The sequence below is a fragment of the Mustelus asterias genome, chromosome 3 (genome assembly GCF_964213995.1).
Source record: "Mustelus asterias chromosome 3, sMusAst1.hap1.1, whole genome shotgun sequence".
Lineage (NCBI taxonomy): Eukaryota > Metazoa > Chordata > Chondrichthyes > Carcharhiniformes > Triakidae > Mustelus > Mustelus asterias.
The window spans coordinates 83,284,887-83,301,619 of record NC_135803.1 but is presented as its reverse complement, the minus strand read 5'-3'; the positions used below and the strand labels follow the sequence as shown (position 1 = coordinate 83,301,619).

The following is a 16,733-nucleotide window of genomic DNA, read 5'->3' as shown; positions in this document are numbered from 1 at the left end:
CAGGTCAGGCAGTGCCTGCGGAGAGAGAAACCCAAGTTAATGTTTCAGCTCAACGACCTTACTTTTACCAGAACTGGGAAGAGTCAGAAATGTAATTTGTTTTAAGCAAGTCAAAGGGAGAAGTGTGGGGAAAGAACGCAAGAGGAGTTCGATGATTGGGTGGAAAGTGGGAGAGGTTAAGTGACAGAAGAGGTGATGGTCCAAGGTCAAAGGGAGTAGTAATGGGACAAGAAAAGAAAAGATAAGTGTAGAGGAAGTGTGAATAACAAGGGCCAATGAACTCAAAGTAAACTTGAGGACAGCACCTCACCTCTCAACTGAATACTGCACAGCCCTCTGGGCTGAATGTTAAGTTAATCAATTATAGAGTGACCCCCAGTCCTATTTTGTTTCTCTTTGCTGATTTTTTTCTGCCATTTGTCTAATTTCCTTTACTTTGTGTTTGGACTACAGCTATCCTGAATTACATTTTTAAATATATATTCATTCACTGTAGATCGACATTTGCCCTGCTGTGTGTGTCTGAATAGTGAGCTCTGAGCGCTGTGTAGAAGAAGTTACTGTCAAAATTGTTTGGCTTAAAAATACAGCACAAAATAATGTCATCACAGTAAGACGCTTCACCAATTGCGTGTGATGTTATCATGATGAAACTGATAATAAAATAAAACCCTGTGAAGAGAAGGAGGCTGTCTTCTTTGTTAAAGGTTTATATCCAACAGATTTGTTTTATTCAAGATTGGAATAAAGAACATTGAAACTCAAGGACAGAGAAGTGGTGAGTTTCAGATTTCACACCTCTTTAACATGTGATTATCCCTCTCTCCATCGCATTGTCTGTACCTGTAAAGACTTGATTACCTGTAAGGACTCGCATTCCAATCATTATCTTGCAATTGCGTCTCTGTCTATATATGCCGTGTTTGTGGACCCAACTCTTCACTCGCCTGAGGAAGGAGCAGCGCTCCAAAAGCTCGTGATTCCAAATAAACCTGTTGGGCTTTAACTTGATGTTGTGAGACTTCTTACTGTGCCCACCCCAGTCCAACACCGGCATCTCCACATCATGAATTTCAGATTGTAAGTTTTCACCAGTTGACACCACTGGAACAATGAAACTGCTTCAGCTCAATACAACCAATTTCATTACCTTTGTCTTTGGACACAGACGGCCTTTCGACCAAGAATTCTTCCACCTCGTCTCCTTTGGCATTCTTTTCTGTAAGGAATTTTAATGTCACCTCAACAATGTGCATTTATATTAAAGCAAATAAAAAGGCATCTTACAGAAGTATAATTTTTTTTAAATGACACTAAGTCACAGAAGGAAATTTGAGGACATGTTTAGTCAAAGAGGCAGATCATAAAGAGCATCTGAAAGAGGGTAAAAAGATAGATTGGCAGAGTGGGTTCAGGAAAAATCTTCAGAGTTTAGTCTGACGAACGCACAAACTCCAATGGTGGGATGAAGGAAATTGTTTTTTCAATATTGTTTCAGAGGATGCGAACATCACTGGCTAGACCAACATTTGATGGCCACCTGAATTGCACTTGAAATTACCTTCTTGAACCGTTGCAGTCCATGTGGTGTAGATACACCCACACTGCTGTTATGAAGGGAGTTCCAGGATTTTGACCCAGAAACAGTGAAGGAATGGTGATATATTTCCAAGTCAGGTTAATCCGGTGCCGATTAATTGGGCCACTTTACTTGGAATGATGTCAAGCTTCTTGAGAGAGCATCTTACCCAGCCCCTATCCCCGTAACCTCACATATTTACCCCGCTAATCCCTCTAACCTACACATCTTGGGACACTCAGGGGCAATTTAGCATGGACAATCAATGATAGTTTCATGGTCCCCATTATTGAGACTATCTTTATGTTCCAGATTTTATTAATTGAATTTAAATTCCATCAGCTGGCATTTGAACCTGTATCTTCAGAGCAGTAGACTGGGGCCTCTTGATTACCAGCCCAGTGACATAACCACTATGCCATCAGGTACCCCTATGACTTGTGTATTACTGTTGGTGGACAGATGGTGGAGGGAGTCAGGAGGTAAGTTACTTACTGCAGAATTCTCAGCCTCTGATCTAGTAGCCACAGTTTTTACTTGGATGGTCTAGTTCAGTTTCTGGTCAATGATAATTCCTAGGGATTTTTGGTGCAGCTGAACAGTTGTTGCTGAGGATGGTATTTACTTGTTCACTTGCTGCTCGATTAAAGAAGGGTTTGAAACACAAGAGGAAACTGCCTGAGACACCTTACCAATATTTCATCAACACTCTGTCAACATGCATTCTGGAAATTGACTGCATTACACATAAGAACAGTGAGTGCTACTTCACATTGTAAGAGACACCAAGAAAGAGGAAGTGCTCGGTGGTGCCAGTCCATGCAAGTGGTGCCCCTGGCTTTCAATAAGAAATTTTTAAAAATGAGGCCAGATAGAGCAGCACCAGCTGCTAGAGGAGCAAGGAGCAGGAGAATAAGAAGGATGAGATTATATTTTTCCTCCCTGTGTTCAATCAGCACTTGAGTTCCCAACCTGCAGTTGTCAGTTTTAGCTTCTCCAGGTAAATTCAAGTTATAATTAGAAACATAGAAACATAGAAAAACTACAGCACAAACAGGCCCTTCGGCCTCACAAGTTGTGCCGAACATATCCCTACCTTTTAGACCTACCTACAATCCTCCATCCTATTAAGTCCAATGTACTCATCCAGGAGTCTCTTAAAAGACCCTCTTGAGTTTACCTCCACCACCACTGACGGCAGCCGATTCCACTCGCCCACCACCCTCTGTGTGAAAAACTTCTCCCTAACATTTCCCCTGTACCTACCCCCCAGCACCTTAAACCTGTGTCCTCTCGTAGCAGACATTTCCACCCTGGGAAAAAGCCTCTGAGAGTCCACCCGATCTATGCCTCTCAACATCTTATATACCTCTATTAGGTCTCCTCTCATCCTACGTCTCTCCAAGGAGAAAAGACCGAGCTCCCTCAGCCTATCCTCATAAGGCATGCCACTCAATCCAGGCAACATCCTTGTAAATCTCCTCTGCACCCTTTCAGTCTTTTCCACATCCTTCCTGCATTGAGGTGACCAGAACTGAGCACAGTACTCCAAGTGGGGTCTGACGAGGGTCTTATATAGCTGCATCATTATCCCCGGACTCCTAAACTCAATCCCTCGATTGATGAAGGCCAGCACACCATACGCCTTCTTAACCACCTCCTCCACCTGCGGGGCCGATTTTAGAGTCCTATGGACCCAGACCCCAAGGTCCTTCTGATCCTCTACAGTACTAAGAGTCTTTCCCTTTATACTGTACTCCTTCATCCCATTTGACCTGCCAAAATGGACCACTACGCATTTATCTGGGTTGAAGTCCATCTGCCACTTCTCCGCCCAGTCTTGCATCCTATCTATGTCTCTCTGTAACTTCTGACATCCCTCCAGACTATCCACAACCCCACCAACCTTCATGCCATCGGCAAACTTACCAACCCATCCCTCCGCTTCCTCATCCAGGTCATTTATGAAAATGACAAACAGCAAGGGTCCCAGAACAGATCCCTGGGGCACACCACTGGTGACCGACCTCCATTTAGAAAAAGACCCATCTATACCCACTCTCTGCCTCCTTTGGGCAAGCCAGTTCTGGATCCACAGGGCAGCAGCCCCTTGGATCCCATGCCCTCTCAATTTTTCTAGAAGCCTTGCATAGGGGACTGATGTGCGATATAACTCACGAGGCTAGAGATGCTCGAGGAAATAAAGGCTTTTATTAACCATTACAATAGAGCTACCATATATAGTACACGATCCCAGACTGAGGGGTCCCAGACAGAGCAGTGACCTTTATACCTCTCCCAGGAGGCGGAGCCCGACTGGGATGTACCATAATACAGGTAGAACAGCCCAACCCTAACCCCAACAGCAACATATATACAGACTCATAGTACTGGCCAGACCCTGGCTCAGTACTACCTGGTGGGAACCAATGATGGTTCACCACATTCACCCCTCCTTTGAAGACAAAGGCCGGCGGGGTACAAAAAAACCACAGAATAATTGGTCATCAGTCTATACGTTCAGACGGTCAGGGGGACCGCACCGTCGTTGTGACCTCCTCAACACCGGCGATGACACCGGAGTAGGCACTCGCGGTGGCGTTCTCCCCAAGGCGGTGTCCAACGGCTCCTCCACTGTCTCACGGGCCGGTTGACCCCGAGGTGACGACAATCCGTTGAGCTTGGACACGCCTTGAAGTGGCGACCATCTCCTGGACTCAGGCAAGCTGTACACGGGAGTAAAAGGGTTAAGTGATGGTCCCGATGCTGCCCGCACCGTGTCAGGAGGGGAAACAATAGTTGGGGGGTCTCTAACAGGAGGTATGGGAGCGACAAGGGTTTCCAAGTCCCCTGCTGGCGCCAGGTCTCGAATCGAGACCGTGTCCTCTCGCCCGTCAGGGTATGCCACATAGGCATACTGAGGGTTGGCGTGGAGGAGATGGACCTGTTCAACCAAAGGGTCGGACTTGCGGGCCCTAACATGTCGCCGCAGGAGGACAGGTCCTGAGTACGTCAACCAAGACGGTAATGAGGTCCCAGAGGAAGACTTCCGAGGGAATGAAAACAGCCTCTCATGGGGAGTAGCGTTGGTTGCCGTACACAGGAGTGAGCGTATGGAATGGAGCGCATCAGGGAGCATCTCTTGCCAACGGGAGACTGGAAGGCTTTTTGACTTCAACGCCAGTAAGACAGCCTTCCAGACTGTAGCATTCTCACGTTCCACCTGTCCGTTACCCCTAGGGTTGTAGCTCGTGGTTCTACTCGAGGCAATCCCGTATGAGAGCAGGTATTGCCTCAAGTCATCGCTCATGAATGACGAGCCCCTATCGCTGTGGATGTAGCAGGGGTACCCGAACAGGGTGAAAAGATCACGGAATGCCTTGATAACCGTGGCAGCGGTTGTATCAGAGCAGGGAATGACAAAAGGGAATCTAGAGTACTCATCAATGATGTTGAGGAAGTACACATTCCGATCTGTCGAGGGAAGGGGGCCCTTAAAGTCCACGCTCAGTCTTTCGAAGGGACGAGTGGCCTTAACGAGTTGTGCCCTGTCAGGTCGGTAAAAGTGCGGTTTGCATTCCGCGCATACCCGGCAGCTTCTAGTTATGGACCTGACATCCTCCACCGAGTAGGGTAGATTGCGGGCTTTTACGAAGTGGTAGAGCCGAGTGACCCCTGGATGGCAGAGGTCATTGTGGACAGCCTGCAAACGGTCCTCCTGCATACTGGCGCATGTTCCACGCGACAGGGCATCCGAGGGCTCATTGAGTTTCCCTGGACGATACATGATGTCGTAATTATAGGTGGAGAGTTCGATTCTCCACCTCAAGATCTTATCGTTCTTGATCTTGCCCCGTAACGTGTTATTGAACATGAACGCCACGGACCGCTGGTCCGTGATCAGGGTGAACCATTTTCCCGCCAAGTAATGGCGCCAATGCCGGACGGCCTCCACAATGGCCTGGGCCTCCTTTTCCACCGCTGAATGTCGAATTTCGGGGCCTTGGAGGTCGCGAGAAAAAAAGGCGACGGGCCTGCCCGCCTGGTTAAGTGTGGCGGCCAGGGCGAAATCAGATGCATCGCTCTCCACCTGAAAGGGGATGGACTCATCGACAGTGTGCATCGTGGCTTTCGCGATGTCAGCTTTTAGTTTTTCAAAGGCCAAACGAGCCTCTGGTGCTAGGGGAAAAGAGGTAGACTTGATGAGCGGACGGGCTTTGTCCGCGTAATTGGGAACCCACTGTGCGTAGTAAGAGAAGAAGCCTAAGCATCTTCTCAGTGCTTTGACGCTAGTGGGCAGGGGAAGTTCGAGGAGGGGACGCATATGGTCTGGATCAGGGCCGATGACCCCGTTTTCCACCACGTATCCGAGGATAGCTAGGCGGCGCGTGCGAAATACACACTTCTCCCTGTTGTAGGTCAGATTCAGGCGAGATGCAGTGCATAGGAATTTAAGGAGATTGGTATCGTGGTCCTGCTTGTCATGGCCGCAGATGGTGACGTTATCCAGGTACGGGAAGGTAGCCCGCAGTCCGTTATGGTCCACCATTCGGTCCATAGCACGCTGGAAGACCGAGACCCCATTGGTGACACCAAAAGGAACCCTTAGAAAATGGTACAAGCGACCATCCGCCTCAAAAGCCGTGTATTGTTGGTCCTCTGGGCGAATGGGGAGCTGGTGGTAGGCAGACTTTAGGTCGATGGTGGAGAACACCCGGTACTGCGCAATCTGATTGACCATGTCAGATATGCGCGGGAGGGGATACGCATCCAGCTGCGTGTATCTATTAATGGTCTGACTATAGTCAATGACCATCCGGGGTTTGTTCCCACTCTTGACCACCACGACCTGCGCTCTCCAAGGACTAGCGCTAGATTGTATGATCCCTTCCTTGAGGAGCCGCTGAACCTCAGATCGAATGAAGATCTGATCCTCAGCGCTGTAACGCCTACTCTTAGTCGCGATGGGCTTGCAGCCTGGCACAAGATTCTGGAATAGGGAGGGTGTGGTAATCTTCAGCGTCGAGAGGCTACAGGTGGAGCGCGTTGGGCAATTTGGAGGCTGCTGTTCTCCCACTGAAAGCGGAGGGAGTGGCCCACCGTACTGTAGGGTTACACTCTTCAAGTGGACCATGAAATTTAGTCCGAGGAGTATTGGCGCGCAAAGGTGCGGTAACACCAGGAGCTTGAAGCTCTCGTAAACCGTGCCCTGCACCATTAGATTTACCACGCAACTCCCTAGCACGGTGACAGACCGGGACCTTGATGCCATCGAAATCGTCTGCTTGACAGGTTGGATCTGGAGGCCACACCGCTTCACAGCGTCTGGGTGAATAAAACTCTCCGTGCTCCCGCTGTCAAACAGACAATAAATCAAGCGTTTGTTTACCTGTATGTCCATCATGGACTTGTCGAGTCTGTGAGGCTTTGCCTTGTCCAGGATGATCGACGCCACCGTTGGTTCGTGAGCGCCACTGCAGGCAGCTGAGATGGATGATGGTGACCCCTGCTGGTCATTCGCGGTCGGTACCGACCAAAATGGCTGCTCCCATAGGTCGTACGTGGGCGATGGCGCCAAAATCAGCGACCCCTGGTGGTCGCGCGTCTCTTGCGACTCCGTCGTCTGTAATGGCGACGTCCTGGCCTCGCACGTGGAAGAAACCCTTGACGATGCCGACGACGAGGAACCCGGCTCCGGGGAGTCGCAGGCCGCACTGCTGTTCCTGGAAGTAAGTTTGGATCGACATACCTTCTAATAATGCCCCTTCTTGCCGCAGGCGAAGCACAACACCGCTTTAGCGGGACATCGCTGCCGAGTGTGCTTCACTCTCCCACAGAAGTAACACCGCGGGCCGTCTGGAGCTGCTGCCGTCGTCAGGCCCGAGTGTGGGCATGCCATCACGCAGCTTTTCGGACCTGAGGGACGAGGTGGGATTTGCGACTGCTCCTGCCACGCTGTCTCCACGTGGTCTTCGGGATACATCGCTGGGCTTTTGGAGGCCGTTTCTAGCGTATCCGCTAGTTCTATCGACTTAGTGAGATCGAGATTACCTTGCTCCAACAGTCGGAGTCGGATATAAGACGATCCGATTCCCGCCACAAATGCATCTCGAGCGAGGTCATTCATGTTCTGGTCTGCCGACACTGCTTTGCAGTTGCAGCCCCTGGCTAGCCCTAGGAGCTCGCACGCGTACTGTTCCGTCGTTTCGCCGGGCTGCCGTCGTCGAGTGGCTAAAAGATATCGAGCATGCATCTCGTTTGGCAGTTTAATGTAGCGCTTCTTAAGAAGCTCGAGGACCCCTTTGTAGTCGGTGGCCACACGGATCGCTAAATATACAACGTCGCTTACCCTCGCGTGGAGTACCCGGAGTCTGTCGTCGTCTGTGGTGACCACTGCAGAGGCTTTGAGGTAATCCTGAAAACATTTCAACCAGTGGTCGAAGGTGTTGGAGGCGCCCGCCGCACGTGGGTCCAGCGTAAGACGTTCGGGTTTAAGCATTTGCTCCATACTCTCTGTATCGTTTTCCTTTTTTTTCAACAACGAGAGTTCAATTAATAGTTAATAAAATTGATGCGCGATATAACTCACGAGGCTAGAGATGCTCGAGGAAATAAAGGCTTTTATTAACTATTACAATAGAGCTACCATATATAGTACACGATCCCAGACTGAGGGGTCCCAGACAGAGCAGTGACCTTTATACCTCTCCCAGGAGGCGGAGCCCGACTGGGATGTCCCATAATAACTATAATACAGGTAGAACAGCCCAACCCTAACCCCAACAGCAACATATATACAGACTCATAGTACTGGCCAGACCCTGGCTCAGTACTACCTGGTGGGAACCAATGATGGTTCACCACAGGGACCTTATCGAACGCCTTGCTAAAATCCATATAAACCACATCTACCGCCTTCCCTTCGTCAATGTGTTTAGTCACATTTTCAGTAATTTGGAGCAAAATGGTGTGCTAAATTCAGACGATCAAACTTGTGTTTCTTCTCAACAGAACACTTGACCCAAGGGCTAAAGCAAGGCCTATTGTCTTTATTGGGATTGGATTTTAATGAGGTTAGGATCACTGTTACAATTAGAAACAATTGGTTACCTTTGAAATCGAAGTCATTTTGTGACAATGCGACGGGTTGAAAATGTATTTCCTTTTCTGTAAAGAATTTCAATCCCATTATTGTGAGGCAATATTGAAATCAAAAATTGCGTGTGTGTTAAGAACAGTTCACTGAGATATTGCATCATTCCATTGCATTAATCTAAATAGAATGGAATATCCTTGGCAATAATCTGTTTTTCTAATGTGGAAATTAAATAATTGATTTTCGACCAGCTCATGGTGCTGTTAAAGGTTACTTTGTTACACATAAGCTTTGCAAGGACAGAATTAAATAAATGTGGAGCTATGGGAAAACCTTTCTTGATTTGCATTTTTCCACAGTAACTTTAAAATATTCGACATCAGTTCAGATTCCCAACTCTTACCAAAAGGAACTGAGGACTGTAAATAAAGCTGAATTCCCGGCTCTATCTGAATGCACTCAGCATTCTTAAGAAAAGTAATTAGTTGACAGCATAAATATAAAAGAGGAATATGATATGTTTACAGAGATATAGACCGGGATTCTCCTCCCCTATTTTCAGCAGGTGGTAAAGCCAATGGAGATGGATGATCCAATGGGAGTCCCCAATCGGTTTTTATGTTGATGAAATTTCCCATTCCCATTGTCCCCACCTCCTGCCAACGGCATAATGGTGTTTCAGCCATGAAAGATCGGGCACTTCCATTACTATACATTTAACCATCAATAGCGGGTTTCCCCGGCGTACCACCCCACCCCCCACATTAGGATTTCCTCCCTCCCCCCGCCAACCCACCCACCTGCTACCGGTGCAACGTCACGTCAATTAGCTTTACAACAGCTTTTGAAAAACAGCAACCTGGAGAACAGTTCCTGCTCGGGGTGCACAGGTAAGTACAGCCCCCCTGGGGGGAGAGGGTTATACTTAGGCAGCATCCTCGCAATGCCTGGGCATTGCCAGGGAGGGGAACTTGCATTGTGGTGGTCTGTGGGGGGAGTCCCATGCCTTTGGGCAGTGGGGGGAGGGGTGAGAGGAGTGGGAGTTCCCTGGGAGTGGTGTAAATCCTTGGTGTAAATCCTTTTTTTTACATTGGGTTGCCACCTCCAGGATTTGTAAGTGTCACAAAATATGATGGGAAAAGCCGGCAGAGGAGCCGGAAGGTTACACACCACTTTTCCTACCTGAGTTTTAAAACATTTATTTGTGGGACTTGGGTGTCGCTGGCTGGCCAGCATTTATTGTCCATCCCTAGTTGCCCTTGAGAAGGTGGTGGTGAGCTGCCTTCTTGAATCGCTGCAGTCCATGTTCTGTGGGTTGACCCACAATGTCGTTGGGGAGGGAATTCCAGGATTTTGACCAGTGGCTGCGAAGGAATGGCAATATATTCCCAAATCAGGATGGTGAGTGGCTTGGAGGAGAAATTGCAGGTACTGGTGTTCCCATTTATCTGCTGCCCTTGTCCTTCTAGTTGGAAGTGGTCATGGGTTTGGTAGGTGCTGTCTAAGGATCTTTGGTGAATTGCTGCAGTGCATCTTGCAGACAGTATACACTGCTGCTACTGAGCATCGGTGGTGGAGGGATTGAATGTTTGTAGATGTGGTGCCAATCAAGCGAGCTGCTTTGTCCTGGATGGTGTCGAGCTTCTTGAGTGTTGTTGGAGCTGCACTTATCCAGGCAAGTGGGGAATATTTCATCACACTCCTGACTTGTGCTTTGTAGATGGTGGATAGGTTTTGGGTAGTCAGGAGGTGAGTTATTCGCCACAGTATTCCTAGCCTCTGACCTGCTCTTGTAGCCACTGTGTTTATGTACCTAAGGTAGGTTATGTACCCAAAGGTGTTTATGTACCCAAAGGTAGGGGAGTCTTTTCCCAAAGGTAGGGGAGTCTAAAACTAGAGGGCATAGGTTTAAGGTGAGAGGGGAGAGATACAAAAGTGTCCAGAGGGGCAATTTTTTCACACAGAGGGTGGTGAGTGTCTGGGACAAGCTGCCAGTGATAGTAGTAGAGGTGGGTACAATTTTATCTTTTAAAAAGCATTTAGATAGTTACATGGGTACAATGGGTATAGAGGGATATGGGCCAAATGCGGGCAATTGGGATTAGCTTAGGGGTTTTAAAAAAAAAGGGCGGCATGGACAAGTTGGACCGAAGGGCCTGTTTTCATGCTGTAAACCTCTATGACTCTATGACTCTATGTGGTGAGTCTAGTTGAGTTTCTGGTCAATGGTAGCTCCAAGGATGTTGATTGTGGGGATTCAATGATGGACACACCATTGAATGTCAAGGGGCGGTGGTTAGCGTGTCTCTCATTGGTGAAGGTTATTGCCTGGCATTTGTGTGGCGCGAATGTTACTTGCCACTTGTCAGCTCAAGCCTGTCCAGATCTTGTTGCATTTGAACATAGACTGCTTCAATATCTGAGGAGTCACGAATAGTGCTGAACATTGTGCAATCATCGGCGAACATCCCCCACTTCTGACCTTATGATGGAGGGAAGGTCATTGATGAAGCAGCTGAGGATTGTTGGGTCTCGGACACTCCCTGAGGGACTCCTGCAGAGATGTCCTGGAGCTGAGTTGACTAAACCTCCACAACCACAACCATCTTCCGATGTACCAGGTATGACTCCAACCAGCGGAGAGTTTGCCCCCAATTCCCATTGATTTTTGTTTTGCTAGGGCTCCTTGATACCACAGTCGGTCAAATGTGGCCTTGATGTCAAGGACTGCCACTCTCACCTCACCTCTGGAATTCAGCTCTTCTGTCCATGTTTGAACCAAGGCTGTAATGAGGTCAGGAACTGAGTGACCCTGGTGAAACCAAACTGAGCGTCACTGAACAGATTATTGCTGAGCAGGTGCTGCTTGTTAGCACTGTTGATGACCCCTTCCATCATTTTACTGATGATCGAGAGTAGACTGGGTGGTAATTGGCCGGGTTGGAGTTGTCCTGATTTTTGTGTACAGGACATACCTGGGCAATTTTCCACATTGTTGGGTAGATGCCAGTGTTGTAACTGTACTGGAAGAACTTGACTTTGACATTTAACCAAAAAAAATGATCATATTCCACCCAATGTCTGCTGCTGGTGGGGCTGGAAAATCTCATTGACGGCTGCAAAGTAATCAAGATTGGGGTCTGAATATTCAAGGACGTCTGACATTTTGGAAGAACTGAAAGATAGGAAATAGAGGGGCGGTAGCTCTGTTAAATGATAAGTTCAGTAAAGTGTGAGAAATGATCTTGGTTTAGAGGATCAAAATGTCTAAAGATGTGTGGGTTATGTGGATTGGCCATGCTAAATTGCCCCTTCGTGTCAGGGAATTAGCAGGGTAAATAAGTGGGGTTACGGTGATAGGGCCCAGGTGGGATTGATATCAGTGCAGACTCAATGGGCCAAATGGCCTCCTTCTGCACTGTAGGGATTCTATGATTCTATGTAAAATCAGTTTGGGTGGTGATAAGATATGACAAAAGGAAAACAGTAATTTATAGGTGGTAGCTACACTGTAGGACAAAAATCAAATGTTAATGGGGGCTGAGATGAATGGCACTGCAATAATCATGGAAAATTTTAATCTCCTCTTTCCTTCCTGTCCTCTGTAACTCATGCCACCCATGACACTCAAAGCTATGTCTAATACAGCCTTGAATATATTCGGGTCATAAAGTCATAGAGGTTTGGAGCATGGAAACAGGCCCTTTGGCCCAACTTGTCCATACTGCCCTTTTTTTTAAAACCCCTAAGCTAATCCCAATTGCCTGCATTTGGCCCATATCCCTCTATACCCATCGTACCCATGTAACTATCTAAATGCTTTTTAAAAGACAAAATTGTACCCGCCTCTACTACTACCTCTGGCAGCTTGTTCCAAACACTCACCACCCTCTGTGTGAAAAAATTGCCCTTCTGGACACTTTTGTATCTCTCCCTCTCACCTCAAACCGATGCCCTCTAGTTTTAGACTCCCCTATCTTTGGGAAAAGATATTGACTATCTAGTTGATCTGTGCCCCTTATTATTTTATAGACCTCTATAAGATTACCCCTCAGCCTCCTACGCTACAGAGAAAAAAGTCCCAGTCTATCCAGCCTCTCCTTATAACGCAAACCATCAAGTCCCGGTAGCATCCAAGTAAATCTCTTCTGCACTCTTTTAGTTTAATAATATCGTTTCTAGAATAGGGTGACCAGAACTGCACACAGTATTCCAAATGTGGCCTTAGCAATGTTTTGTACAACTTCAACAAGACGTCCCAACTCCTGTATTCAATGTTCTGACATTAACTATTCAAATTAATTATTCATTAACCTTGACTCCACTGCTCACAGGGGTAGAGATTTCCAAAGGTTAATAACCCTCTGAGACAAAATAAATCCTCACTCTGCCTTAAATGAGAGACCCCTTATTTTTAAACTGTTTTAAACCTCCTAGTTCTAGATTCCCCTCTGGGAGGAAACAGCGGCTGGTATTTTACGACCTCGCACGGGCAAGGCTTTTAAAACCCCGCCCGAGGTCACAGAGAATTCTGTTCTGCGTGCCTCACCTGCCCCAATTCCAGGGTGGGCTTGCTGGTAAAATTCCAGCCATCATCTTTGCATTTACCTTGTCAACTTCCTTCAGAATCATTTGTTTCAATAAGATTATGTCACATTCTTCTAGTCTCCAATGGGCATAGGTCCAATCTGCAGAAACTTTCCTCATAAAATAACCTCTTCATCCTCGGAATCAACCAAGTGAATCTTCTCTGATTTGCCTTCAGTGCAAATATATCGTCCCTGGGTATGATGTTTAAAACTGTACACAATACCTGATGTGTGATCTCACCAATGCCCTGTACAGTTGTAGCAAAATTATTTTTATACGTCAAAGTCCTTGCAATGGAGACTAACATTCCAATTGCGTCCCATATTACTTGCTGTACCTTCATACTGACTTATTGTGATTAATGTACGAGGATACCCAAATCCATCTGTACCACATTCTGCGGTCTATCTCTATATAAATAATATATTGTTTTTGTATTCTTTCTGCCAAAGTGGACAATCTCCCATTTTCCCACATTATTCTCCATCTGACAAAGTTTTACTCACTCACTTAACCTGTCTATCTCCCTTTGTAGATTCTTTATATCCTCCTCACAACTTGCTTTTCTACTTATCTTCGTATCTTCAGAAAAATTTTGGTCGCTTTAACCAAATCATAAATAGTGATCATAAATAGCCGAGGATCCTGCATTGACCCCTATGGTACTACACTTGTTGCAGTTTCCAGCTGAAAATGATCCATTTATCATAGAATCCCTACAGTGCAAAAGGAGTCCATTTGGGCCGTTGAGCCTCTACTGACAACAATCCCATCAGGCCATATTTCCGTAACCCCATGTATTTACCCTGCTAGTCCCCTGAGCCTCAGGGGCAACTTTGCATTAATCAACTAAACCTGCAAATCTTTGGAGTGTGGGAGGAAACCAGAGCACCCGGAAGAAACCCATGCAGTCAGGGAAAGAATGTGCAAACTCCACACCTGAGTCCGGAATTGAAACCGAGTCCCTGGCGCTATGAGGCAGCAGTGCTAACTACTGTGCTGCCCTGACTGAGCTGCCACTTTGATCCCTATTAGTTAGTCAGTCTTCCATCCATGCACTCCATTCACTCTCACAAGCAGTGGAAAATCTCAGCAGCGAATGAGGACAGAAAATTTCGGCCAGTAAATCCATTGGTCGTGATCTTCCAAAATTCCTGAGATTCTAAAAAGATCCCAACAGATTGAAAAACCACAAATGTAACACCCCTGTTCAAGAAACAAGGAAGGCAGAAAGCCGGAAACCAAAGGTCAGTTAGCCTAACATCTGTTGTAGGGAAGATGTGAGAATCCATTATTAAATAGAGGGTTCAATTCTGGCCTTCGGTCACTGTCTGTGTGGAGTTTGCACATTCTCCCCGTGTCTGTGTGGGTTTCCTCCGGGTGCTCCAGTTTCCTCCCACAGTCCAAGGATGTGCGGGTTAGGTGGATTGGCCATGCTAAAATTAGTGTCAGGAGAACTAGCTAGGATAAATGCATGGGGTTATGGGGATAGGGCCTGGGTGGGATTGTGGTCGGTGCAGATTCGATGGGCCGAATGACCTCCTTCTGCACTGTAGGATTCTATGATTAAGGACACCCGTATCTGCTGGAGAGCAAATTGGAATAGGAAGGGGTCGCATCCAGTTGTCATGGTCCACATGGGAAACAAACAACCAACATTCCTGGTTGTCCCTAAGAGAATTTGAGGAGTTAGGGACAAAATTAAAATGCAGACGATTGAAGGTAATCATCTCTGGATTGTTACCTGAACCATGCAATTGGCATTAGGTTAAGTAGAGGAGAGAACTAAACATGTGGTTCAAAATGTGGTTTGGGGAGGAGGTGGTTCAATTCAGGGGACACCGGCATCAGTACTCAGGAAAAAGTGAGCTATTCCACTGGGATGGGCTTCACTAACTGACTGGGACTGGTGTCCACGCCAAATGTATAACTAGTATGCCAGGGTTGTGGACCGGGCTTGGACATCAGAACCGTATGGCAAATTAGGCTAATAAACACATAACCATTTAGGAACACTAATGCGATACTAACTTTAGAATGAATGATCTTGGATTATGGGAATGTAAGCCAGACAGGGCTGTTGCCATAGAAGACAGCTCTGCATAATTAACAAATATTTCTCATTTAAAACATGTATTTTGAATTTACAAGATGGATGTGTTTTGCTTTTGGTTACATTTTGTGAAATTTCAGTCAGTGACAAAATAGCGAGAGAGGGAAGGAACAATTGATTCACTGAAATCAGTGATGCTATCAGCAGTGGCCAGGAACAAGATGGCTACCAATGCTAGCCTTATGAATAGGGTCATACAACTCCAAGAGATAATGCAGGTGGCGAGCGGATGTGAAGAACTTCTCAGGGCCAGACGAGAGTCATGTGGGTTCAATTCAGTGGGATTCATTCTCCCATTTCACTGTCCAGCGTCCCATTGCTGGGCATCAGAAGGGAGGTAATGTCTGTAATTTAATAACAAATGAAATCCCATTAGGTCATGATGTGTATTGTTATTGGCTGGAGTTAATGCAGGATGATTATTGACTGATTTGTATGAATGTTTACTGGATAATGCCCACTGGAAAGGTAGGCAATATGCTTTTGGGAACCTATAATTGCTTTCGCAGGGGCATTGTTCTTCAGACTGATATCCGGCTGCCTGCATTCTATACCTTGAGTGCAGGGCTTCCTCATATCATTCTCCCATTTGATCGTTTGGTTAAATGAAGTCATGCCTTCAACATCAGTACACTGCATTTTGAGTCTTTGTATTTAGCTTAAGTCTGAGCAAATACATAGCCTTGAGAGGAAACCCCCTTCTACAATTTGGCGCTGCAAGCAGGGTGATGTCACTGGCTTCAGACAGCAGGACAGGATTCCTGAGTGGGAGTGAGTATGTTTTTATATTGATCACCCCAATTAGTTAGAGGAGCCCCTGTCAGGCCATCAGGACTGTAAGTTGACTCACCTGAATCACTGAGAGGGGTTTTGGGGTACAGTCTTACTGAGGGTCGGAGAAGACGTGAGGAGCTTAGGGCGCTTAATACAGAGGACCGGGTGTGAAAACGACCCCGGATCAGAAAAAGAGAGGGAGCCACACCTTTGGGTGACGAGACTCCAAAGAAGAGAGGGAGCAGCACCATCGGATGATGAGACTCCAAAAAAGAGACAGAGCTGTACCATTGGGTGACGAGACTCCAGAAAATGAGAGAGTGCTACACCATTGGGTGACGAGACTCCAAAAAGAGAGGGAGCTGCACCATTGGGTGACCAGACTCCAGAAAAAGAGAGGGAGCATTGGGTGACGAGTCTCCAAAAAGAGAGGGAGCTGCACCACATCAGGTGACCAGACTCCAACAAAAAGTTGGCACAACGGTGAGGTTGTGCTAAGGGGTGTTAAAAAATAAAAAAGAAAGGAAGAAGTCCCCAAAAGCGGGTGGGGGGGGGGGCAGGGGAGTAGTGAGAGTCCCGGG

The 16,733-nt window shown here is 47.0% G+C and overlaps 1 protein-coding gene across 8 annotated transcripts in view; it reads right to left on the bottom strand.

Moving 5' to 3' along the window:
- The window catches only part of ky (kyphoscoliosis peptidase), a 337,538-nt gene that overhangs the window by 114,174 nt on the left and 206,631 nt on the right, over positions 1-16,733 (bottom strand). For 6 of the 8 annotated variants that reach the window (XM_078203017.1, XM_078203010.1, XM_078203040.1 and 3 more), the window contains one exon: positions 1,151-1,219. The exons of the other annotated variants lie outside the window; for them this stretch is intronic. In XM_078203017.1, the coding sequence (XP_078059143.1) occupies positions 1,151-1,219 (69 nt within the window). Of the gene's footprint in view, positions 1-1,150; positions 1,220-16,733 lie in introns of those variants that run through there. 8 annotated transcript variants of the gene reach the window in all.